Source organism: Eptesicus fuscus, chromosome 11 (assembly GCF_027574615.1).
Source record: "Eptesicus fuscus isolate TK198812 chromosome 11, DD_ASM_mEF_20220401, whole genome shotgun sequence".
Taxonomy (NCBI): Eukaryota; Metazoa; Chordata; class Mammalia; order Chiroptera; family Vespertilionidae; genus Eptesicus; species Eptesicus fuscus.
Window position 1 is genome coordinate 58,150,810 of NC_072483.1, and position 25,900 is coordinate 58,176,709.

The window sequence follows — 25,900 nt, forward strand, 5'->3', positions numbered from 1 at the left end:
CAGGTGCCAGACAGGAAGCAGGCTGTGCATTCCTCCGTTGAACCAAAATACAGCCCTGCTCTGGACAGTGGCTGGGGCACTGGCTCTGGCACCACCCAGAACTGCTGACTGGGGCCAAGGCTGACTGTCCTACTGCCCGATGGGTGGGTGCCCAGGTCACTGGTGTCCGTGTTCCCCTGGCCATCTGTCCGTGTCTGAGGCCTGGTTTGGGACAGCAGTGGAGACCCTGTAAAGGGTGGTTGGATCAGGGAAGACACTGGAAGGCTCATGGTGGGGGACACTACCAGGTCAGCCTCTCGGGGTCACCCCAGTGGACCCCGGGGCATATGTACTGCAGGAGAAAACTCTCACCCCCTTCCCTCTCCATCTGGCCCCCTGCCCAGAGGACCACAGGGGGCTATCAGCCCTAACTAGGTGGGAGGAATCCAGACTGTGGTCAATCCTGAGAGGTTCTTTAGGACAGAACCCACCTGCATTAATCTATTCAAAGGGTTGCCTGAGGAAGATGCTAGGCATACTGTGGGGGCCAGTCCTGGGGAGGGGGTGCAGGGGTTACTCATGGACCTGCCCTCTGTCCCTTGCATTCATGGGGTGGCTGAAATGAAATCCCAGACACTGCATTGCAATGAAGAAAGGTGCTTGGGGCGGGGCGGGGCGGGGTGGGAGGCGGGGAGCTCTGCTGGGGCGACTGGAACTTGGAGCTGTTAGGGCCTTAAAACCCTGCTGAGCACCTAATCATACGAGCTAAGGCTATACAACTCTTAGAAGAAAACGCTGGGGGAAATCTTCATGGTCTTGGATTTGGCAACAATTGCTTAGATATGACACCAAAAGCACAGGAAACAAAAGAAAAGAAAGATAAATTGGAAAAATGAAAAACTTTGTGCTTCAAAGGATGATATTGAGAGTGAAAAGGCAGCCCAGAGAATGGGAAAAAATATTTGCAAATCATAAATCTGATATTAGAATTAATGTCCAGAATACATAGAGAACTCTTATAACTCAACAACAAAAACAAAAAACCCCAGACATTTAATTTAAAAATGGGTAAAGGACTTGAATAGACAACCAGCCCATGAAAAGATGCTCAGCAGTGCTTGTCATGGGAAACGCCAATCAAAGCACAGTGATACCTCGTCATCCATCAGGGTGGCTGCTATCAAAACCCCAGAAAATAACAGAGTCAGGAGGATGTGGGGAAACTGGAGCCCTGAGCACTGTTGGTGGGAACGTAAAATGGTGCAGCTCCTGTGGAAACCAGTATGAAGTTTCCTCAAAAATTAAACATAGAATTCCCATATGATCCAGCAATTCCACTTCTGGGTATACACCAAAAAGAATTGCAAGCAGGGTTTCGAAGAGATATTTGCACACCCATGTTCACAGCAGCATCACTCACAATAGCTGAAACATGGAAGCAACCTCAGAGTCCATGGACAGATGAAAGAATAAACAAAATGTGGTGCATCCACACAAGGGAATATTAGCCTTAAAAAGGAAGGAAATCATGACACCTGCTACAACATGCGTATAAGTGGAATCATTCAGTCCCTGTCTTTTCCTGATTGGCTGATTTCACTCAGCACATGTCCTCAAGGAACTCCTACCCCTCACATATGTGAGGTCCCTGGAGGAATCCGAGTCATAGAGACAGAAGGTATGACGGTGGGTGCCAGGGGTCGGGGCAGGAGCTGGGGAGTTTGTGTTCAATTGAGACAGGGTTTCATTTTGGGAAGAAGAGCTCAGGAGATGGGTGCTGATGTTGGTAGCACAATGTTAATGTCCTGATGTCATTGAATTGTACAGTTAAATGATAAGATGATAAATTTTCTTATGTTTATTTGTCACAATAAAAAAAATACCAAATATTCCAACCCTGCCTGTGGCACCAGGGGCTGCTTCTTCTCCCACACATGGCGGCCACAGAGGCGGTCTAGTGGGTTCCTGAGTCCAGGCTGTGCGATAGATTCCACCCTCCAGGGGAGGCATGGGGGGAGCTCCAGTCTGGCCCTGTGCTGACTGACTGGCCCCTGACGACAGAGCTGGCTGCTTTGTGTGGCCTCACTCAAGGCCATGCCCACTTGAGCCCCTTCTCCACACTACCCTTTCCCAGCCCTGTGCGGAGGCCCTTGGAGCGTTCCTGTCCCCATAGGCCCCTGCTGACCCCTGTCCTGGCTTTGGCTGCCGCTGGTCTCCTTCCTGCTTTGAAAATCTTCACGGCTCAGCTGTCCGCTCCTCACTTGCTTCTGCCAGGCTCCAAGGGCGGGCACCTCCTTGAGGACAATGCTGGTCGGCCACATACCTGCTTCTCCTTCAGTGGCCCTGAGCATCTACAAACACCTGGACAGCCCCCATCAGACAGACTTATCCTCACAACCCCAGCCCACTTTCTGTAAGGAAGGGTCTTCCTGCTTCGCCAGCCTCTCCATTAACCTTGGGGTGAGTTGTCCCGTCACCTCCTTCCACACCTAGTCCTGCCTGTTTCCTGCCTTGAAGGAGCGGCAGGGGTGGAGGAGATGGTTCGAATTTATGGGCACACCCAAGAGCTGGATCACTGTGGGAGGAGGAGGCAGGCCAGTGCTGGCTGTGTCACATCGGGGGGCCTGGGACTCCTCCCAGGGGGCCTGGCTTACCCTCCTAGCAAGCCCCTCACCACTTAGGGATTTTCACTCCTCACCAGGTGCTGAGACGCGGGGGTTTGGGTGGAAGGCCCCTCCCGCCCTCCTGGGAATTCCTGAAATACAGGATCTGTGCTCTCGCCCTGAATTACATGGAGGTGGAAGCTGGACAAACATGCAATCGCGGTTGTTGTGTGAGCCTCGGGCAATTCCCTTCCTGAGCCACCAAGGCCCCGATGGAACGTGTCCGATAAGCCCACACCACTGTGCACACCGGTCCTCCTCCCCTCACTCACCACACCACACCGCCCCGCCGGGCTCTGCAGGGCAGTGGGCCTGGGCTGTGGCCTGCAGGTCTCTGGCCAAATGCTTCCCAGGCGAGCGGGCACCTGCATCTCCTGTGCCAGCAGCCCGCCCTCCCTGCTCTGCCCTGCCTGGTCCAGGTGCAGCTTATGACCATCTTCCTGGCCTTCACCTGTCCACAGCTCCAAGGCCTTGTCCAAGTGCCTGTGGCCACCTTCATGTGGGCTCCAGGATACACTGAGGACCATTCCCCACCCAGGGAGACAGTGTCTGACAGTGTGACACTCTGATTTTGTCCCCCTCCCAACTGCCAGTGCTCACAGGGCCACTCCCCTCCCCTCCTCCCCTGGCCTAGTGGGGAGGACCCTGCTCCACTGTCTCCTGATGGGCAGCTCGTGGGGTGTGGAGCTGGACCTTGTCCTGACTCGGAGCCCTGGGCGCTTTGGGTATACAGGGGTCCATTTGTCCCCTGGGCAAGTTCAGAGACAGTTGTAAGATTCCTGGAAAGTGAGAATCCTGAGAATCCCACTCGCAGACAGGGAAGCCACAGGAACAGGACCCAAACTGAGAGTCAGGTTGAGGGCTGCAGGACCAGCTCCCCTGCAGCCACTCCCCTCCCTCTAGGCCAGAGTCCCCTGGAGACAGGGGGGCCATGCAAAGGTCAGTGTGTGCAGGGAAAAGATCGAGATGCAGGTGTTCTGTGAGTTCCGGGCGAGCAGCAGCCCTGGGCGAGGGGCAGAAGTGCTCTGGGCAATCCCCAAGGACAGGGCTGGGCCAGGTGTGAGGAGGGAAATCGGTCTTGTTTGATTGTGTCATGGGCTCCCCGGGTCAGGTGGGGAGCTCCCCATCCTAGGAGGCATGGGAGCAGAGACCCATTCACTGGGGCTGCAGCTCCACAGAAGGGCTTCCAAGCACCAGGAAGTGAGTGCCTTGGATCCTGGTTCTGCCCACAGCTCTGACTCAGGCACACAATCTGACTCAGGCGCACAGCTCCCGGGTGGGCTGCGGCAGGGAGGGGGTGCGGGGAGGGGGGCATGTTTGCGATAGCTGTCGGCCTTCTCCATGGAGCCATCTCCACGTTTGCTGTTTACAGACGCTACAGCGGGGGGTACCTGATGCACACAGCCAGCCCGGAGGGGCCAAGGGTCACAGGGGCGGCTCCCACCCGCTGGTTGGAACTTGCTCAGCCGTGAGCAGAGAGGCAGTTGGGCTGGGCAGGGTGCCCAGCACAGGTGCTGGAGGGACTGGCAGGGCAGGGCTTTTCAGCCCCAAGAGGTGGAGCCAAGGAGACTTCCCCTAGAACCAGACTCACTCCAGCTCCAGGCCCAGGTGGGTACTCCTCTCAAGCTGAAGGCCAGGTGGGGTGGGGGTCAGGCAACTTGAGGGCCCAAGCTGGTGGTGGGCATCAGGGGGCACTGGACCCAGGCCTTGCAGGAGGAAGGGGCAGGATTCACACCTGGACTTTGATGGGTACCAAGTTCGAAGTTCCCAGCTTCAAGGGTGAGGGCACAGGTGCCTGAGAAAATGCTCAGGTTACCATGGAAATGCAGTCCCCAGCTCTGGCCTGAGGCTGGTTGCTTTCAGGATGCCTCCGAGAGAGAGACGGTTGGGAGGTGGTGGCCCAGAGACTGGCCCCCACTCTCAGGGTCTTGGGCAGCCACCGCCCTGCCTCACCTTTCACATCTCAGCAAAGGGGGATGTCTTTTGTCCAAATGCCAATCTAGTGGTGGTGGTTGGGGGGTGATGTCACAGAGACCCTGAGGCTGCTGCTACTGGGATAAGGGTGGGAGGGGGAACAAAAACAGGCCCCCCACCTCCAGGGACAGCACAGTAGCTGGGAGGGGAGGGGAAGGCAGGCCCAGGAGGGCGGGAGTCTCAGCCTGAATGTGCCTTGGGCCTAGAGGCTGAGGCAGTGTGAGAGAGGGAGGAGCCCAGTGAGGCCCCTCCCCCGTAACCAGGCCCCCCTCTCTGCCAGCTCCTGCGGCATTCCTAATTGTTGATGACTGACTCACCCTCACTTCAAAGGCTTGGGCCAAGTTCAGCTATTTAACCTGCTGCACCCCACACCACTCTGGAATTCTGCTCTGCGGGGAGCTGGCGCCCCACCTGTGGACCTGCTCCTCACCTGGGCAGGTGCCTCCTCCGGGTCTTCGGTCTTCGGTACAGCCCCTCCAGGGCGATGTCCTCTGCCCTGGCCCCAGCCATGGCCGTGCAGGTGCCCCTGTGGCACCACTACCTGCAGGCCATCCGCTCCCGGGAGGCGTCCCGGGCGCAGGACTACCAACGTGCAGAGAACGTGCTACTCACCGTGCTGGAGCGCGTGCATGCCCAGGACCCCCGCTTCCTTGTGGATTACTCCCGAGACCTGGAGGCCTTGCAGTTTGCCCTGCGCTCCTCGGACAGCCCAGTGGACATGGAGGTGCCCCTGAGGGTGGACGCTGAAGCCCTCCTGAGTGAGGAACCAGGGGCCAGCGAGATGGGCGATGGCCCCGTGACCTGCCGCCTGGGTGTCCCTAGAGAAGGGGCCGGCTTGGAGCAGTGGGTGACTGACGACGTCTTCACCGCCTCCTTGAACAGCAGCACCAAGTGCTGCGGCCACATTGTGCCCAGCAAGGTCCTGCACGTCCTCAAGGACCTTCTGGTGGCTGCCATCGTGCACTGCAAGCACCATGGCCTCATCACGCCAGGTAGTGGGCAAGCTCTCTGTGCATGCATGAGTCCATACGTGTGATGGTGGTGAGTGCACGCACACCTGTGTGAGTGCTCAGTGTGTGTGTCAGGGGCACACGAGTTGGGGGACATCGCTCTGAGTTCTAAGAAGACATGTTTCATGTTATTTGAGTTTTACATGGTGATTTTGATAGTAATGTTTTAATGGATGCTACTTTGTAAGCGGCTGGAATCTATGACAGGTGTGCTGTTTTCCAGCTGATCTGCTTCAGGAGGGTCCCTGATGCAGTTGTGTTGTCAGTCCTCCCAGCTATCCTCACTTCCAGCCTCAGGTCACATTGCACTGGGACAGGACACTGTGTGTGTGTGTGTGGTGTGTGTGTGTGTGTGTGTGTGTGACTGTGGGATTGTGAATGTATGTACGTGTGTGAGCATGCACACATGTGAGTGTGGGTGTGTGCATACATGCACATGTGTGCACAGGACTGGTTCAACTTATGACCCAGTTGCTATTTGATGTCTTGGACCCCAAGTGGGATCTGTGGCAGGTACCGTCAGATGAGCCAGGGGTCTGGCCTCAGTCTCTCCTCTGGTGCCTTGTTGATGTGGTCTGGATGGTGGCCCACTCAAGGTGGACAGGGCCAGGAGTGGCAGGCTCCCCTCCCCCCAGGACTGTGAGGGGTTAGAAGTACAGGTGCGGGTTCTGCAGGGCCCAGGACAGTCCATCTTCCTGGGGGTCAGGAAAAAGACATCAGGTTGTCCTGGCAGGCAATTAGGGACTGAAACAGAATGTCCTGCCTCCTTGGGAGGGATAGGTACGCGTGGGGTGGCTGCCACCTGGTATTAGTCTGGCCCTCACATCTGCCATGAGATCAGTGAGTGGGGATGGTCAGACCCCTGAGGGACGGTGACCTGCCCCAGACTGCCCAGGTGTGGAGCCCAGGTCTGGCTGCAATCCAGGCTCTGGCCCACCTGGTGACATGGTCACCTTAGCCACCTGGGCAGCCCATAGGACCAACCTTCTTCCTGTGGGTTCTAGGGAAGCTGGGCATCCTTCTCCATGCCAACATAAAGACTCAGAAGAGGCCAGGCTTCTGGATAGACTTGTAACACAGGAGGGGTGGCTCCCCATTCCAGCCCCTCCCCAGACCTGGCTGGTGACCTGGGCAGTTGACCCCCATCTTGGGGCTGATGACGGACACTGCCCTCACAGGGTGCCGGGCCTGTCATTAGCTGCTCCTAAAGCCCAGCCTGCAGACATCTTAGCTGACCATCTCTGAACCTTCCAATTATCGAAGGCAGCTCCGGCAAGGCCTTTCTGAGACCTAGCCTGGCTGTTCCCACCTGGTCCTGTCACCTTCAGGCCCTCTGTCCTGCCTAGGGGACAGACCCACCAATTGGTTGAGCACAAGGCTCTGCCCAGCCCGGGGTCCTTCAGGCACATTCTAGGCTGCCAGGCCCCTCCTCACCTTCCCCAGGTCCCCTCCTCCTGGCTGAGAAGGCAGCCACACCCAGGGGCTGGCCACCTGCATGAAGGGAAATTCCTAGCATTGCTTCCTGACACCTTCCTTAAAAGGAAGTGTGAGCTGCAGGTGACTAGGTTCAGGCTGTCCACCCCACCCCACCCCCCGCCCTGGGAGCCCCTGGGAACTGTGACACCAGGCCAGACTGGGGGGAGTGGCTGGGATGAGTGGCAGGTGTGGCTGGCTACCTTCCAAGCCACCATTTCATGGACAAAATGTGTGACCAGTGGTAGCTAAGGAAGTGAAGTCACCTGTGGCTTTGCCTAACAGGTGCCTCAAATGCTAAAAGGGAGGGACTGGGGATCACTGAACCCCTCTCTCCCTTTAACTGATGGGAAAACTGAGGCCCATTCAGGGGATGGAGTAGCCCAGGTGTCAGGGACAGGACCAGCCCTGGGCTGGGTCCCAGGAGGTTACCCAAGAGCTGCCCTGCAGGAGATTAGGAGGAGGAGTATACATATGGGGTTCTGGTTCCTTTCTGGAGGACCACCCAAGGCCCTGGACTCTCAGGGCAGACTGTGTCTGCTGTAGGACAGGGGGAAGGACAACTGAGGGAGAAGGCCAGTGTGCCCAGTATCCCCCACCTCCTGAGCCCCAGTCCCATGACCCCATGGAACGTCCCTTCTGGGTGGTCTGGGGACTCTGTGTAGGGGAGCAGGCTCTGGGCTGAGCCCCATGGGGCCTGAGTGGGAAGGGGATCGGGAAGCATTTCTGCTGGAATGTTCTGTCTCCCCTACCCACCAGATGTCAGTGGAATTTAGGGCAGCCAGGCTTGTCCACTGTCAGCCTTCAGGGAGGGCCTCCTGGACACTGGGCACCAAGTCTGCTCCTCCAAACCCTAGGTCTTCAGGGGCATTGCTCATTCCCTTCTGAGCAGACCTGTCCTTCACTTCCCAGCCCCTCCCGTGAGGGGTGTCTGAGCCGGCAGACAAGCCACTCAGAGAGAAGTGTTAGAGACCCTTCCTGACCTTCCTCCTTGAGAGAGGGGCCAGGTCTCAGAGCCACCTTAGTGTCCCCGGCAGTTGGGCCAGTGGGGCCCTTGGACCCAACCAATGGGGCAGTGGCCAGGACCACTGGCCGAGGGCCCTGCCCTGGGGCAGAACTGCTCCTCTTGGGGTGGTGGCCTCTCCTGGCCCAGCTGCTGCTGCCCCTCCTCCAGCAGAGAGGGCTGCAGGGGTCATGGCCATGGGGTGGAACAGAGCCCGGGTCAGGAGGGCCTGGGAGGTGCCCATGGCGAAGCCTCAGTGCAGGTGCTGCTGTCATCGTGGAGGCTGCAAACTCCAGAGCTGACTGCATCCTCACGACATGAGTCAGCCGGCTGGGTTGTGGGAACAGATACCACAGCCAGGCGCTAAAACAACTTAAATTTAGGTTCTCAGTCCTCAGGCTGGAAGTCCAAGGCCACGGTGTGGGCAGGGTTGGTTTCTCCTGAGGCCTCTGGCCAGTCCTCACATGGCCTCTTCTTTGGGTGGGATTCCCTGACATCTCTTCCATAAGGACCAGACGTATCAGATTAGCACCCATCCTGATGGCCTCATTTTGCTTCACCTTTTTAAAGACCCCCATCTCCAAATACAATCACAGTCTGAGCTGCTGGGGGGTTAGGGCTTCCACACCTGAGTTTTAGGGGACACAATTCTGCCCATAACAGTTGTGCAGGCACCTGCTGTGCCAGCCCCACGCCTGGCTGAGGTTCTGGGTTGATACCGGTGTTGGGGGATGGAGGGGCCTGCAGGTGTGGGCCTGGGTGGGGCCGACAGGGCTGCAGGTGAGGCCTGAGGAGAGTCTTGGGAAGGCAGGGTTAGGCACGGATGAGGGGCCAGCAGGGCGGCCATTGCAGGTTCTCTGAAGGCGGACAGCCTGCGGGAGGAGGAGCTACGCCTGTCGCTGCTGGTGTCCAGTGGCTGGAGGACAATCCGCTTCAACGTGGTGCCTGCGGTGCGGTGGAAGCACAGGGTGCCTGTCCTGGAGGGGGCCCAGCGGGCGCCCGGGTTCCCTGAAGGCAGCTTGAAAAGGATCATCAGCCAAGAGGTGGCCCTGGTGCCCGCCAGCGTCCAGCTCTGGAGGTAGGAGGCACCTCCTGGGTCAGTGGGGTCCTGGGGAGTGGGCAGGAAGGAATCACCCCCGCTGCTCCATGGACATCCCTACCACACAGAGGTTACAGGACTGTCAGGGGAATTCAGGATACCTCCCCCCGTGACCCCGAGCTTTGGGGAGTGGGCTGTGTGGTGGAACCCTTCATGACCAGCCCGGTGCGGGAAAGCAGCGAAGCGGACAGGAGGCTTGTCCAGGGTCCCGGCAGGTTCCAGGAGCAGCGGGAGGGTGGTCAGGATCTAATGAGACAAATTAGCACTGGGGCTTCACTCCATCTGGGCTGCTCTTCCAGATTCGTGTCCCCGCTCCCAGGAGTCCTGCACCCAAGGTATTTAGTTGTGATGTCCTCTCCCTGGCCTGGCTGAGGAGCCCAGCAATCTCGCAGGGGGTTGTGGGGTGGCATCTGCTGGGAAGGGAGCCTGGGAAGGTTCTGTGGGAGGGAGGGAGGGAGGGAGGGAAGGGGGGGGAAACAGGGCAGAGGCTGAGCTCCCTGCAGACCCCACACCAGGGCCTGGCGAACACCATTGGGATCTACTCTGCTTAACTGCAGCTGGCACACAGGCCACTATGATTTGGCCAGGGTGACCCCCTGCCAGCTCTCATGTCGGGGGTGAAGTGTGCAGGTGGGTGATGTTGGTAAAGCTGGTGATGCCTTTTTGTGGTTTTCTGCTGCTCAGAAAGGCTCAGTAGAGCACCTGGGAGCCACCCCACCCACCTGGCCCATCTTTGCACAGAGCAGGGGCTGTGTTCAGGCGGGTGATGACGCTGGCTGCCGAGAAAGGGGAAGGGCTGGGCCGAGCAGTCATTTTTTGCAAGTAAATGGCCTTTCCTGTGCCCTGTCCACCACAGACTCAGGGGGCAGTTGACCATCCAGTGTTGAGACTGCACATAGAGTGGGGACCCTGAGGGCACCATGCCCAGGTCCCACCCTCGCTCACCCAGCAAGCACACAGCTAGTGCCTCTGGTGTGCCCTGTGCTGTGGGCACTGCTGGGGGCAGGATTCTGAGCCCCTTTGTGGTCTGAAGCTGCCAGAGTGGGGCATGGAAGGAAGACATCATACCTGCCAGGCTGGGGCGGCTCCTCCCACACCCCTGCCAGGGACCAGAAGCCTCAGCTGCTCCACCCTGGGCTGCTGAGAGTGGCACCTTCCAGGCCCCATAAAAAGGCTTGGCTAGCCCAAAGGCTCCCCATGTCCCTCCGTGCTCTGGGTCTATGTGTAAACCAGACACTTCACACTGGACAGCGACCTCTGCAGGCCGTTCCTGAAACTGCATGAAGCCTGGCTTCGTGCACCCCGCCTGCCTTTGCCAAGGCCTGGGCTGTCCCCTGGGGCTCAGGAGCTGCCTATCCTGGGGAGGCTTTCCTTTCTGGGGGTAAGCTGTGGATGCAGGGAGCCACGACACCTGACCGAGGCCGAGATGCTGACCACGAGTGGTGTGTCTGTCTGGGCCCCCAGGGTCTCCATGGACTACCTGCTCACCAGGCTGCTTAGTGCGCTGGGCTCCCTGCCGGGCCACCGCCTGGACAGCCTCTCCATCCTGGACCGGGTCAACCATGAGAGCTGGTGCGACAGCGGCCAGAGCCCCGGCCTGACCTTTGACCACCTGAAGGTACGTGTCGGGGGCGTAGGAGCCCTGTTCCCACTCCGCTGGGCCTTTGTCTATAACCAGGGGCCCAGGGCAGGGGACCCCACGTTGGACCCTTGGGCCGGCTCTGACCAATGCACAGCCTGGAGCAAGCTCTGAGTCAGAGGCCTCTGAGGCCTTGCCGGGTTCCCAGAGGCCCAGGCTCACAAGTGACATCTGGCTGCTGAGTGCGGTGGCACCCCAGACCCGCCTTTGCCATCCCAGAGCTGGTGACCCCGGGGGTTCTCCTGGCCCTTTGGGTTGGGTGGCACACAGCCAGCCTGCCCCCAAGCTCATGTCAGCCCTGGGAGGCGCCTGTCCTCCGGCCTGGAGTCTGTGAATGTTACCGGCCGGGGCTCCCTCTCTGAGTGGAGCCAGCCCAGCCCTGGCACCCCTCCTCTGCTGCCCAGTGGCTCCGTGACAGCACTGGAACCGTGTCCTCCTAGGGCTGGGTACTGCCGGGCGCTGGACAAGCAGGGGCAGGAGCTCACAGGGCGGTTCAGGGGAAGTGGATGGGGCCATGGAGTCTTGGGGTCTCTGCCCAGAGTGGGCAGTGCGAGGCCTTGGAATGCTGCTCCATAACACGGGTCGGGGGTTAAGAGGTGTGGTCCAACCTGGTGCAGAAGAAACTACCAGGAGTCCCCATGTGATCTCAAGCCACTCACTGTCCCTCTCAGAACTCCATCCACCCCCTGAGGGGGTGCCAACTTCTGAGGGGGTCCTTTGGAGTCTGACACAGGGTGGCTCCTGCAGTGAAGTAGGGGTAATGGGACGGCAGAGGGGTATGTAAAGAAAAAGGAGAGGGGGACTCAGGGCCAGGGGTGGGAGGGCAGCCAGGTAAGTCTAATTGTGGCTTTCAGACATATTCTGGGCCCAGGTGTCCTGGGCACACAGACTAGGGCAGGGAATGTCATGGAGTGGGGCCCTTAGGGTGGAGCTATAGGGCATGAGTAGGAGTTCAGTGGGAGTGGGGCGTGCGGAAAGGGCCAGAGGATGGTAGGAGCCTCACATCCCCTCAGAAGGATCTTGGTGGCTGGCGTCGGGGTGCCATGGAGGCATGGAGAGGAGGCAGGGTGGGGACCTGCTCAGCTGCAGTGCCCTCCCGCCCCCAGGAGTCAAAGGAGGCACCATGGTGGGCACAGCTGGTGGGGAGGGTCGAGGACTCACTCTGGGGCACCCAGGGGAGCCATAAAGAGTGGGGGAAAGTGCCTGTGGGCAGGGAGCTTCGGGGTGGGGGGAGGGGGAGGGCTGGAGGGTCCGTCCACGTGCCGTCCCCGGGGCCTGACCCACTGTCTTCCCAAAGGCTGTGCTGCTCTGGGCCTCGGTGCTCTTCCCGGCGCCCGAGGACTGGGCGGAGCTGCAGGGCGCTGTGTACCGCCTGCTCGTGGTGCTGCTGTGCTGCTTGGCCACCAGGAACCTGCCCCACTTCCTCCACCCCGAGCACAACCTGCTGCAGGACACCAGCCTGGACCTCAATGCCCTCTACCAGCGCGTGGAGCACTTCGCCAGCCAGCCTGAGGCGTCCCTGCGCATCCACGTCACCCACCTGGGCCGCAGCCCCCCGCCGCGCATCGGCCACGGGGTCAAGGCGCTCCTGCAGCTGCCCGCCAGCGACCCCACCTACTGGGCCACCGCCTATTTTGATGTCCTGCTGGACAAGGTGGGCACAGACAGCTGAGGGGGCCTTGGGCAGACCCAGGGTCACGTGTGGTGGGGATGAGTCCTGGTCACCCTGCCCCCCCGCCCCCTCTGCTCAGGGTCAGGAGCTTGAGCAAGGAGGTTGGTCAGGTCAAGCCTCTAGACAGCTTCTGTCAGGAAAGGATGTGACATTGGGGTCAAATAGGCCATGATTGCCCCCTGCCCACCAGTGGCTCCACAGGCCCAGGACTGCTGTCTCGGAACTAGGGAAGCATGTCCCAGCCTGACCCTGTTCCCCCCAGAACCACCCAAACCCACAGTGAGAGCACTCAGAGCCCCAGCAGCTACACTGGGCTCCAGTCCTCCTGAAGGGGTGTGGCCTCTGTGGGCCTCATTGGCAGGTTCCCTGGACCCAGCAGTTCCATGTCATGTCCCTTGGCATTTAGGGGGTGCCTGTCTGCTCTACCAGCTGCCCCTCTCAAGCCCCAAGGTTCCACCAGCTCTGCTGACCCTTCCTTCCTCCATCCCTGGGAGCCCCCTCCTTCTCCTCCCCCAAGGGCCACCCCCACCTTCATGCCAAAGAGCCAACATGTCCCCTTCCAGGGTACACCCAGAGACATGGAGTGATGGTAGTGGGAGGGGTAACCCACATTCAGGCCTCAGCAAGCACCTGCCCAGGCCTCCTTGGTGTCAGGCCATCCAGGGACACCGGGGTGTGAGGAAGGCCCTGGGGGAGGGGGCCTAGGCAGGTCCAGCTGCAGGGAGGACTGTCCAGGTGAGACCCAGAGGCAGGAAGCCCAGTGGTCAGGGCCAGATCTTGTCCCATGCTGTGTCTGGGGCTCAGTGGTGTGCTCCCAGATGTCTCTGTGACCCCTCTGTCCCCGCCCCGCCCGCAGTTCCAGGTCTTCCACATCCAGGATAAGGACCGGATCTCCGCCATGCAGAGCATATTCCGGAAGACCAAGTCCCTGGGCGGCGAGGACAGCTGAGTGGGCGCCTGGGCTCTGCCGCTGCTACACTGCCCCACAGAGGCTCCTGGGACACGGGCAGAAGACCTTCACCTTGAGGCAGGTGGTGGGTCGTGGAGGGACTTTGTCCGGGGCGGTGGCCTCATGGGAGTCTAAGAGTGCAGGACAGCGGGCCTCCTGGGAGCAGCTGCCTCGTCTCCAGGGGTGAGGGGCGTGTGCTTCCTGTGTCCATCCACCTGCATGGTGCCGTCAAGACTCAGAAAACTGAGTGCCTGGACCTCGAGGACTCGTCCCGTCTGTATCAAATGCTATTCTGTGAGGTGAAATACTATGTGTCTGATCTTGAATAAATTAATGTACCCCCAAGGAATAGCAAGAGTTCTTGTACCTGCCCACCTACCACAAGCACAAGGATGGGGCCTGCAGCCTCACTGGATTTTGGAAATGGACCTTGGGAAGGTCCATTTGCTGGATGGCTCGGAGACGGTGAGTTCTGAGTGGGTCAAAGCACAGACTGGCTGTCCAGCAGGTTCATGGGCTGGGGTCCCGAGGGAGAACGGGCACCATGCAGCGACTCTGGAAAACCCTAGTGTAGAAGCTGAGGCTCTGCAGCAGAGAACAATAGTTCACTGTTCAAAGCACAGTGTCTGCACGACGTGGGGCCCCAGCGGAGGATGAGCCCCGGCCACGGGAACCCAGGCCACCACGAGCTCTGTGTTACAGCTCCTTGCAATGAGGCAGGAAAACATAAGTAAAAGGCATGAATATTGGAAAAGAAGAAGTAAAACTGTCATTATTCACAGACAACTTGATTATTTACATAGAAAACCCTAAGGAATTCACAGAGAAACTACCAGACTTGTTAATTTAACAAGTCGAGAGATACAAGGTTAATAGAGAAAAATGAACTGTATTTCTATATATTACAAGGAAACGACTGGAAAAAAAATTAACAATACCACTAACAATAGCATAAAAATATCACACACGCACAAATATATCTAACAAAGGCTAGTGAGACTTCCACACTGAAAACTAGAAACAGCACTACATATAATCTCAAGCGATCCAAATTAATGTTTAGGTCTTTAGAATTTTTAAATTAAAAATTTAGAATATTTTGATGCTTTCCATTGTACGTAACTTGATACCTAGATTTAGTGCCATTCCATCAAAACTCCAACACACTCTAAACAAGACAATTCTAGAATTTACGTAGAAATTCAAAGGCTCTAGGACAGGAGAAACAATTTTGAAATAACAAAATTGGAGGATTCGAACCACCTGACTTCAGACCTACTATGAAGCTGCAGTAATTAAGACAGTGTGGCGCTAACGTGAGGATAACTAAATACAACAACACAGAATGGAGAGACCAGAGCAGACCTATGCATGTGGTCAGCCGACAAAGTGGTCAAATCCTCTAATTAGATGGGGAAGGAAAGTCTGATCAGGGTGGATGAATTGTACCTTGACCCCCTCTCCACTCCATCTCAAAATTAATATGGCGTGGATCATAAACCTACACATCAAAGCTGACACCAGTGTTTCTAGAAAAAACATAGTAAGATATCTTTAGGGTCACAAAGTAGGCAAATGTTTCCTGGACAGCATTCAAACAGCACAGACCATAAAAGAAAACACGTGTGCTTCATCAACATTTAAAATATCTGCTCTTTGAAAGACACAATATGAGTGCAGGTAAGCCACAGAATAGGAGAAAATTCTCATAGCAACGTGTCTGACAGTATCCAGAACCTATCGAATAACTATCACAAGTTGACAATAAGAAGATGAAAATCAGAAGATTCTTAGGAATTATCTATGTGACACCTACATAGATAGGTGTCATACATAAGTAGACAACTACCATCCAAAACCTTGGAGCGAGCTGGTGATCGCAAAAGTAGACAGCTTCCTTGAAGACAATACAATAAAAGTAATTTCCTGATTTCGCAGCAAAAAAAAAAGAAGATGAAAGTCAAATAATGTGAGCAAAACCCTTGGGCTGACACTCCTCAAAAGGAAATGCATGAATGGCCAATAAACACATGAAAAGATGCTCAACACCATCAATCATCAGGGAAATGCATAATAAAATCAAAGTAGATTCAATTTCACACTCACTCGGGGGCGGGGGGGGGGGCGGGGCGGGGCGGGTGGTGGGAGACAACGCCAAGTGATGGTGAGGATGTGGAGCAACAGGAACTCTCCTCCACTCCGGTGAGAATGTAAAACGTTGCAACCACCTCTGAGGACTTGGGAGCAGGGCTTACAAAGTTAAACCTGTCCTTACCGTGTGACCCATAATTCCACTCTTGGTATTTACCCAAGAGAAATGAATAGGTGTCCACATAAAGCCTAGCTAAGAATGGCCATTACCTCAGTATTCATAATAGCCCCCTGTTGGAAGTCACCCAGAGGTCCATCAGCAGCAGGTGATGCACCAATTTTGATATATCCATGCAATGCCATAGTACCCAGCAACAAAGACTCACCGCATTCCCACAGCAACAAAGTGCTAAGGGAAAGAAGCAGGCAGGCTAGAGAATATACGGTGTGGTTCCATTTATATGAACTCCAGTCACAATAGTGATCGGTGGTGATGGAAATCAGTGGGAGGTGGGGCACTGACTGGATGGGGAGCTCAGGGGACCTGCCACTGGATGGTGCTTGTCTGCTTCTGGGGAAGCCCAACCAAGACAGGGCTGCTCTCAGGACAAAGGACAAAGTCTTGAAGGTGACCTGCATGGCCCTGTTCGGGCCCCCAAACTTTCTGGCCTCTTCTGGAAAAGCACCCATCCCTACCTTTGCTTTCTGGACTTCAGACCCTCTGGCCCTCCCAGGTCCTGTGCTGACCATAGCTATCATGTGAGTGTCCTACTAGTGCCGAGCACTGGGGATGGGTGGCCTCTGATCTGCTCAGGGAACTACCCCAGTGCCCTGGGTGAGTGACAGGAGCAGAGCCAGGCTGACCCCTTCCATACACAAAGACAGGACTGCACTGGACTGGGGAGTCTACCCTGTCCGGCCTCCCTCCTAGGGGATCTTAGGACCAGTGAGGACCTGGAAATGTGGGCATGGCTCTGACTGCCCAGAGCATACCCTGGTCCAGAGTAGGGCAGAGTAGGTTAGTAGGTCAGAAACTTCAAATTAGGGAGAGGCTGAGGGGGCTCAGCCCAAGTGAGGGCAGAGCGTATGGACAGAAGGTCCGAGAGAGCCAAACCAAGGAGTGGGGAGGCCGGGGCTCCAGGCCACCCTCAGCTGCACATTGGAGGGTCTGGTGGCGGCCGGGCAGAGGCCCTCCCATCTCGGTGCCTGTGCTGGCCTGCGGGCCAGGTCTCCAGGCTCAGGTCCCAGCTGTGTGCTCCAGGCACATTCTGCCTTCACCCTCAACTCAGGTCACGGATCACCTGAGGCTGTGGGTTCCCCTGGAGGCAGTGTGTGGCCATGTGTTTTGCAGATGTGAGATCTGGGGTCCCTACACACCCCATCTTCTAGCCCCAGGGAAGCCCTAAGTGAGGATCTGCCGTGAGCTCCCCCAACAAAGGGGCAGTCAGGGGGCAGCAGTGCCTTCCTGCCAGACTCTTCCGCAGCCCAGCCCGCACAGTGAGGACAGGTGACCACCGGTTCTTTATTGAGTGTTCTCAGAAGGCCAGTGACCTGGGGACTGCAGCTCATTTGGGGGGAGCTGAGGATCCTGAGCCCTAAGGGCCATTTCCAGGGAGTTCTACTAGGAAGGAGAAGGGCCACTTGGGGCTGGGGCAGTGACCTATCCTGCCCCGGGGCCCAAGGGCATGGCCGGGTGCCCAAGTCATAGCTTGTTCCGGGGGCAGTGCTGCAGGGCCTCCTGCAGGGCCTCAATCACTCGGTCCACGTTCTCCCGGGTGGCGTTGTAGCCCAGGAGGCCGATCCGCAGCACCTGGGGGGCAAGGGCGGCGAGACATCATCCTCCACCCAGGACCTCACCTGGCCCTGGCTGAGGTCTGGACAGAGCCAGGTGGGCTCCCAATGAGGGGACTCCCACCCAGGGTACACAGGGAAGCCAGAGCTTCCTCCAGTCACACAGGGAGCTCCCACACCCAGGCAGGGCCCACAGGGCTCGAGAAGGGTATCCAGGGTGGCGGTCAGAGAAGGCCACTCAGAAGCACCCTCTCAGTGGGCACAGCTGGACCTGGGCACAGGGCCTCCTGCCTGCTCTGCCCCACAGAGGGGAGGAAGGACATTCTGGGTGGAATTGGGGAAGAAGGGCCCAGATTCCCCGGCACAAATCCCTGGGGTTTGGAGAAAGATGTTCCCTTCCGGACACCCCCGCTGTCCTGGGTCCTTGGATGACTGCCGACCTCAGCCTGGACCCAGGCACAGCCATGCTCCATGTGGGGGTGAACCTAGTTTCTGTGGTAGGTATGGCCACCCCTCACCTTCCCCAAGGAGGGCCCAAGGCCGCCCGTGATTTCGATGGAGAAGTGGTCCATGAGGTACTTGACGATGTCTCTCCAGTCGTAGCCAGCAGGCACGGCAATCGTGGTGACGGTGGGCAGCCGGAGCGCCTGCAGGACAGGCCTGGCTCAGCACCATCCTGACGGCTCCGGGCCAGCCCCACCCGCCCTGGCCTTGGGCTTCAGAGGAACAGGTGGGGCTGGGGGAAAACTGGGGTGTCGCAGGCTGCTGCTCAACCCCCAAGTGCTTCCATATGGCTGTTCCCTCAAGCAGGTCACACCCACCCTGTGTCAGGGGGGCTTCAGTTGCCTGCTGACACTTGGGGTGCCTGGCTCATTCAGCTGACCTTCCCCCCAGTCAAAGCCCATGACTGGTTGGGCTCTGGAGGCCGATGGGAATCTTCCAGGTCAGGGATCCCCCATAACTATTCCAGGTGGAGGGGCTTTGGGGGAGACTGAGATTCAGAGGCCAGAGAGCCATGACCTTGATAGGGATGGCCCCCCAGGATTGTCCCCAACCCCCAGAACCACAGGAACCTGCGTCCATATAGAGGGAACTGGGCAGGAGCTGTCCCCCTCCTCAGACCCCCATGGGGCAGAGCCACCCTCCCCTCCCCGGACCCCTGGCCCTGCCCTCCTTACGGGATCCTTCACGAAGAGCTGCAGGCCCAGCCCTTGAAGGCGCCCGTGCAGGTAAGCGGTGACGTCCCGGTGCCGTCGCCAGCTGTTCTCCAGGCCCTGCTCAGCGAGAGGGCACCAGCAGGCAGGTGGGTGGGGAGGAGAAAGCAGACTCCCATCCAGAGGGGCAGCTTCAGACTGGGGGGCTCCAAGCCTGCCCGGGACGTTGAGCCCCTTGAGAGTCTCCTTGAGCCCCCAGGTTTGGGGCTATGGCTCTGTGCCAGGGGCTACCTCTGGTGAGGGGGATGGGGCCAGCCAGCACTGGAGCCCTGGGGAGGTGAGTCGAGAGCACCTTGTCCAGGTGGGGGGCTGGCCCGGGGAGGGCAGGGGGTTTCTCAGTCACACACTGCCCCCTGTCTTCCCAGCACACTGACCACAACCCAAGTTCCATGTGGCTCCACCCTCTCCCTGCCCTACACCCTCACACCCAGCCCACCTTCAGAGCCACCCCCTGTGACACAGGGCCCAGCCTGGGGCTGGTGACCTCTGCCTCCTCGATGCCAGCTCAGCCCTGGGGCGGTGGCTTCATGAGTGGACACAGGAGGGCAAGCGCGACCAGCGCAGCACTGAGCCTTGAGGAGAGGCCGCCCACAGCCCGGTCTCTTCCTGACCCCTGGGCTGGGGGCCAGCCGTGGCCCCGGGGGAAGGTCAGGACGGTGAAGGAGGGCTGTGCTGCAGCTGTGTCCTGTCTGTGCCCTGCCGAGTCAGCCCAGCCTGTGTAGACAGTCGTCCCAGCACTGTCCCTGTCTGGCTCCTGACCCCAGCCTGGGGGCTGCATGTGGCTGCAGGAAAGTGCCCGGCTGCTGAACTTGGGTCAGTGTACACTCACAAACCTGGCTCCTGGCCTCACTCCGGGCCCCTCCACCCCTTCCCTCTGCACACCTCGCCTCTCCTCAAGACCCCTCCCGCTGGCTGGGCCCTCACGGACGGTGTCACTCAGCACCTACCCGCCCTGGGTTCTGTCCCCGGCCACCCCCGGCCCACAGCTGGTGCTCTCCCGCCTCACCTCTTCTGCGATGAGGGCCAGGCTCTCTCTCAGGCTGAACAAGCTTATGACGGGGGTCGTGTGGTGGTACCTGGAAGACGGGGATGGGTGGGCTTGGTCCAGCGTCACTGGGCTGGGGCCGGGCAGCCCCAGTTGGGTCAGGCTCTGTGTCAACTGGGCCAGCTCCCTTCCAGTGTGGGAACCAGGGACTCAGAGCTGGAAGGGCAGCTGGATCTGCAGGAGCAGAGCTCAGAGGGGCACTGGCCACACCTCAGTGGGATGATGTCAGGCACAGAGGCCCCATGCTGGCTCCCACTTCCCAACTGGCCTCCCTGGGCCCCAGTGGCCCCAAGGAACCCACACTGCACCCGCTGGGCCCGCTGGGTAGGGCACAATTCCCAGTGTCCCTGTCCCCATGTGTGACATAAGGCGCCTTGGGTTATGGCCAAAGCCACCTCACAGAGAGCCCCGGGTTCATCTCCTTCTTCTGAGACATGGGTAAACTGAGGCCCAGAAATGGGGAGATGTGGCCAGATCCAAAGTACCTACTGCCACACTTTTAGGGGGACAGGGATTTGTGAAAGGGTGGTGGGGGGCCATTTGGGTGGCCCTGAGCCCCCAGGCCAGGGAGAAATGGGGGAGTGTAGGTGGAGGCATTGATGGGGAGCTTGAAACAAAGTAAGACTGATGAAGGGCCGAGGGTAGTGAGAGGTCACCCACATACACACACACCCCTCAGGCACACCCAGCCCAGCCCACCCCTGCCCTCACATCCTGGGCTTGTCGTCGCAGCCCCAGATGTTGGCCAGCCACTTCATATCCAGGTAGAAGGAGTAGGGCTTCGTCTTCCGGGTGTAGATCTTATTTCTGGGGAGGAAGAACCAGCCTGAGTGCCCACCTATCCATCTGACGCCTGTGGGACCATCCCCCAGGCCCTCCTGTTCCTCAGAGGTGGGGACCTGGGACAGGCCCAGCCTTGCTGGCCCTTGGGCTTGGCCTGCACCTCTGCCACTTGGGTGTGACCCTGCCGCATGGGGACGGCCGCATTGGTGAGTCCAAACACATGAAAACGACAAAGAGGAAACTGAGGCTGGGGGCCCACCTCTCCTGGGGTATAGTCTGTGAAGCTGGGTATAGTTGAGGGCCTATAGGCAGCCTCATCCCCAGGCTGGGCACCTCCAGATTGGCCTCGCAAACTGGGCCTCTCCCCGAGCTCTGGACTCAGACCCCGCTGCCTCCTTGACCCTCCCACGGTCATCTCAGACTTCCTGTCCACACAGAATTCCTGATCTCACCCCAGATAGTCTCTGTTCTGGTAAATGGCACCAACATTAACCTGGTGACAACCTCCTATCCCCTCCCCCAGACCACCCAGGCCTGGTTTAGGGCTGGACACGGGGGACGTGGGGGACATTGGGGGGACATTGCAGCCAGCGAAGATGGCCTGTGCCTGGCCCATGCCCGCCCCGGGGAGCAGCTCCTGCCTCAGATCCTAGCTGCTGAGCCAGGGCTGGCGGCAGCGGGGGCTGGCCCTGGGCCCTGTTCTTGCTTGAGGCCGGAGAACTTCTGAGCACCAGGTCCTGCATCCCACACACAAGCTGAGGCTCTACGAGAAGGGTCTTTTGAAGGCCAGTCTGGCCAGGCCATTGCTGCACACCTATGGCCCTCACCAGGTTCAGCCACCTGCCCCCTGGGAACCAGAGCTTTGGCACCCCTGTCCAGGCTGGGCACCTGTCTAGGGTAGGTGACGAGCATTCTAGGGGCATCTCGGAGCACGACTCAAGGCACCCTTCCCTCCCTCCTGGGGGCCATCTGGACTCACTGCACACCCAGCCCGCTCCCCAGGGGCCACTCACTTGGCCTTGTCACTGAAGGAGATGAGTGCGGTGCCCGGAGGGGAATTCAGGACCTTCTGGGAACCCGAGTACAAGACATCGATGCCTGTGGGGAGGAGGGACACGTGTTCCCAGGGGCCATGCCCCACCCAGGGTGGGGTCATTCCAGCTCAGGTGCCCCTGAAGCCCAGGACCTGGCAAGTCGGACAGTTTGGGGTAACCTGGGGACCCATCATGCAACTGGCATCTGGAGTGAGAGAGACACCCGTGCAGGGCCAGTCCTACCCTGTGGAGTCTTGATGCTGTCCCCATTGAGGCGGAGTGAGCTTGGGACACCCAATGAGTGTCCACTTGGTATGGGGAGAGCCATGGCCTGGTGTCCGAGTGCGTGAGTGCAGTGGGGACAGTGCAAAGGAGGGAAAGAGGTTTTCTTTTCACACGGTGGGGTACTGGCCCCCTAATCTGTCACAAAAAGCCTACAATGCCATCACCTGAGGAGGCCTTGTCATTCTGGACGGCAGCAAAGAATATCAGGGCTCTGAGGATAAAGGGCCGAGCAAATCTGAGCTGTGCCCACCTAATGATCCCCTGACGGTGGGGCCCAGAGGAATGGCTTCAAATGTGCACTCACAGGCCTGAATGAGAATGTTCTCACAGCTTATTCCTAAGAGCCTAAAACTGGAAAGAAGCCCAAGTCTGCCAAGAGGAGAAGGGTGCAGTGGAGTGTGTGCATGTAATCAATGAAAACTGAAGAACCGCGCCCAGAGGCATCGCAGTCCCCTACCTCCTCCCAGCCCTCCTGCAGGGGGTCTGAGCGCCTCCCCACAGATGAACTCCGGAGAAGCTCCCGCCTGCCCCCACACCAGCGCCTGGTAGCCCAGCAGAAACAATGGGTGTTGATCAGTTCATGGAGCCTCGCTGGCTGGGGTGTCGGGGGCACACCCTTACCTTGCTGATCCATGTGGATGGGGGCCCCGCCCAGGGATGCCACAGAGTCCACCAGGAGCAGGCACTGGTACCTGGGGGAGGGCAGCAGAGTGAAGCAGGAGGGACTTCAGCTCCCTGCCCTGCCCTGCCCGCCGGCCCCGGGATCCCCATACAGGGGTGCGTGAGGGCTGCCCAAGAGGCCTGTGGTCCTGGGGTGCCTGGGGCCTCGGAGGGCTCAGCGCCAAGTGTGTGTGGGGTCCAGGAACCGCGCAGCATGAGCCTGGGCCTCCCTCTGCCAGCAGCCTGCTGACGGTAAGGTCAGGGCCCCGGGAGGACAGAGTCCAGAAACAGCCCAAGCCAAAGCTTTACCTCTTCCCCACCTCCACGTTTTCTTATAAAAAAGGCCAAGACATGGGAACAGCCCAAGTGTCCTGCGATAGAGGACTGGATGGAGAAGACGTGGTACATGTACACAGTGGGATACCGCTCAGCCATAAGAAAGGATGAAGTACTGCCATTTGCAACACCATGGATGGACCTTGAGAATATTATACTAAGTGAAATAAGTCAGTCAGAAAAAGCTAAAAACCATATGATTTCTCTCTTATGTGGGATATAAAACTGAAACTTGTGGACACAAACAGCAGTGTGGTGGTTGCCAGAGGGAAGGGGCTGAGGGTGAAGGGGGTCCTAATATATGGTGAGGGGAGAAGATTTAACTTTGGGTGGATGAGCACACAGTGGACAGGCTCAGCTGTGGGGACAGGCTCACCTGTGGGGACAGGCTCAGCTGTGGGGACAGGCTCACCTGTGGGGACAGGTTCAGCTGTGGGGACAGGCTCACCTATGGGGACAGGTTCAGCTGTGGGGACAGGCTCAGCTGTGGGGACAGGCTCACCTGTGGGGACAGGTTCAGCTGTGGGGACAGGCTCAGCTGTGGGGACAGGTTCACCTGTGGGGACAGGCTCAGCTGTGGGGACAGGCTCATCTATGGGGCAGGCTCACCTGTGGCAGAGCTCCCCATAGCCATCAAGGGGCTGCAGCACGCCGCTGGAGGACTCCCCCTGGGTCAGGAACAGCAGCACTGGCTTGTGCTGGGCCAGGCCCTGGGTCGGGGACAGAGGTGACAGCTTTGGGCAGAGCCAGTGCCAGCTCGTGCCCCCAGCAGGACTTTTCCTGGTGAAGATGGGGCAGGATGTGTCCCCAAGCACTCCCTTCCTCCCCTGGTTGGCGCACCCTCCTGGTCTGCACATGTGCTGATGTGGGAGCCGACGCCTCGACTCTGGGAGGAGGCTTGTTCCAGGAAGAGAGGGACTTTCCTCCCAGAGACCCAGGGAGAGTGGCCTTAGCCTCTGGCCCGTCTGTTGGGACCTTCATGAGGTCAGCTGAGTCCCCAGGTCAGGGCCTGGGGTGTCAGGGCCTGTTCTGCTCCCCAGCTCTTGCCTCCAGCCCCTCTGGTCCTGCCCAAATTGCTGAGCTCCTGACTCAGTCTCCCTGCCAGGCAGAACCCTACCTATCAGGCTTCCCACCTGCTCCCAGGTATCACCTGAGGGTCACGTGGTGCTGAGCAGTCATCTGCCCCAGCCTCCCAGCCCCAAGCCCACCCAGCTGACCGGTCCCCTCCCTTCCCCGGGGTCGTACCTCCTCCACCTCCTGCTTTGTGTAGTGGCCTCCAGGGTCCTTGATCATCGGGTGCGTGCGGGCTCCTGGGGGCAGGAGCAGAGTGAGCAGAGAGCCAGCCCTGCCCCAGCACACAGGGCAGGAGCCACTGTTGGGACAGCGTTGTGCTGAGTAGGCCACATGAGGGCAGGGACCCACCCCAGCCCCAGCCACTGCACAGGAGAGGAGAGTGGGGTGTGCTCAGTGAGGCTGCTCTTCGTCAGCTGAGGTTTTGGGGTGCGCAGGGCAATAATGCGCCTGGCTCAGCTGTGCTGTCCCTTCCTCGGGCGGCCTTCCCCAAGTCCAGCCAGGCTGGGCATCCCAGCACTCCTCACCAGGGAAACAAACAAGCATTTGTGCAAGGCCCAGTGGACGGTGCCTTCCCAGCAGAGGAAGGACTGAAGGAAGGAAAGAATGAGGGAGGGGGCTCCAGGAAAACAGGCCCTAGTCCTGCTCCCTCTGTCCCAGCCTTGCATCCCCGCACACAGCGAGCCCCAGAGCCATACACAGCAGATGAGGAGGCCCCAGGACCATGCAAGGCTCAGGGGAGAGCCCAAGGCTGGGGGCGGGCAGTCAGAGCCACTGGATTGTGGGTGCTGAGGTGCTGGCCTCTGCCCAACCAGTGTGTGCACTAAAGGGGACCAGGGGAGGGGTTGGGAACCCTTGACCTGTCGGAAGTTGTCTATTAACTGATGCAGTGCGGCCATGTGTGGAGCTGACCATGCAGGAGGATTTCCAAATGCACCATCAATCATTAAACCCAGGGCTCACTCCTGCTTTTGATCTTTGTCTCTCAAGAACATTTTCTCTGAAAGTGAAACGCTGTCCATTCCTCCATATTTTGTGGCTTCACAGAAAGAGTTTGTTTCTGAGACTTTTGAGGGGGGACTTCAGCCTCTGAAACCCTGTCCTAAGGCAGAGCAGGGGTGACCCTGGGGACCCCTGCGAGCTGTGGGCGCTGAGACGGAGGATTCCCTGCAGTGCCACCCATGCGCTCCACAAACAGCTGTCCCCCACTCTGGGAGACCAGGGAGATGGGACCCTCAAGCATCCTGACACCTAGACTGGCCAGAAGGTGACCACAGAGGGGGGTGGGCAGGGGCCAAGGTTGGTACCTGGGGTGAGGGGGCTGCCAGGCATCCTGCCAGAGGCAGGAGGATGGGGAAGGGTGGAGGGGGGGCCACACCCCACCCTCTGCCCCATCCCTTACCTATGCGCTCCCCGATCTCGGCTGCCCGCTGTCCCCAAATGCCGTTGACCCCAACCAGGAAGGAGTCCCCAGGCTCCAGGAGGTTGAACAGGGCAGCCTCCAGGGCACAGTGCCCTGAGCCACTGACGGCCAGTGTGAGGCGGTTCCTGGTCTGGAACACGTACTGGATGCCTTGCTTGATCTCATCCATTATCTGGGGGTGGTGGGGGTGCAGGTCAGACGCAGCTCCCGGCCCTCCTGCAGTGAGGAGGCGGCTCAGGGACTGACCCGCCCCCACAGCCCACCTGGAACATCTCCTTGTGCATGTGGCCGATCATCTGCAGTCCCCCGGCCGCCAGGACGCGTGGAGCCAGGTTGGAGGGGCCGGGCCCCAGCAGGAGCCGGCTGGGCACTGACAGGGGCTTGAGCAGGGCCTCTGGGGGGGTCACCAGCAGCTGGTGCGAGGCCATGGTGCGCACCCAGCCTGCCACCCGGGGCCCCAGGGCCACACTGGCAGAGGTCAGAGTGCGGAGCATTTCCCGGCTGGCCCCGTGCTGGACGGCGTGCCTGTCACACAGGCGCACAGGCGGTGTCAGAGGTGAGGCCTGTGGATGGGCTCCCGCTCCAGCTCCGCCCGCTGCCCGCTGCCTGCTTGTGGTGGTTACCTGACCCTTTGTCAGTGCTTAGCCTTCTGCCAGGGCCTGACAGCTGGGATGTTGAACCCCTGGCAGGGAGGAGGCACCTTCAG

The 25,900-nt window shown here is 59.1% G+C and overlaps 2 protein-coding genes across 3 annotated transcripts; one reads left to right on the forward strand and one right to left on the reverse strand.

Moving 5' to 3' along the window:
* The first annotated feature begins 4,231 nt into the window (after positions 1–4,231).
* On the forward strand, positions 4,232–13,984 carry MAB21L4 (mab-21 like 4). 2 transcript variants are annotated; one of them, XM_054722976.1, is made up of 6 exons: positions 4,232–4,250; positions 4,897–5,608; positions 8,955–9,180; positions 10,666–10,819; positions 12,138–12,494; positions 13,369–13,984. In XM_054722976.1, exons 2-6 carry the CDS (start codon positions 5,101–5,103, stop codon positions 13,459–13,461), a joined length of 1,338 nt encoding a protein of 445 aa, XP_054578951.1. In that variant the 5' UTR covers positions 4,232–4,250; positions 4,897–5,100; the 3' UTR covers positions 13,462–13,984. The 2 variants fall into 2 exon arrangements, with proteins under 2 accessions (XP_054578951.1, XP_008136691.2); XM_008138469.3 differs by lacking the exon at positions 4,232–4,250 and having other exon boundaries at positions 4,679–5,608.
* Positions 13,985–17,254: 3,270 nt separating this feature from the next.
* AGXT (alanine--glyoxylate aminotransferase) lies at positions 17,255–25,688 on the reverse strand. The gene is made up of 11 exons (XM_008138468.3): positions 25,458–25,688; positions 25,174–25,366; positions 23,946–24,010; positions 23,310–23,410; positions 22,326–22,396; positions 21,399–21,483; positions 20,314–20,409; positions 19,564–19,633; positions 18,522–18,617; positions 17,862–17,990; positions 17,255–17,362 (listed from the first exon to the last, which is right to left on the reverse strand). The coding sequence occupies exons 1-11, from the start codon at positions 25,686–25,688 to the stop codon at positions 17,255–17,257; spliced, it is 1,245 nt and encodes a 414-aa protein (XP_008136690.2).
* Between the last annotated feature and the right edge of the window lie 212 nt (positions 25,689–25,900).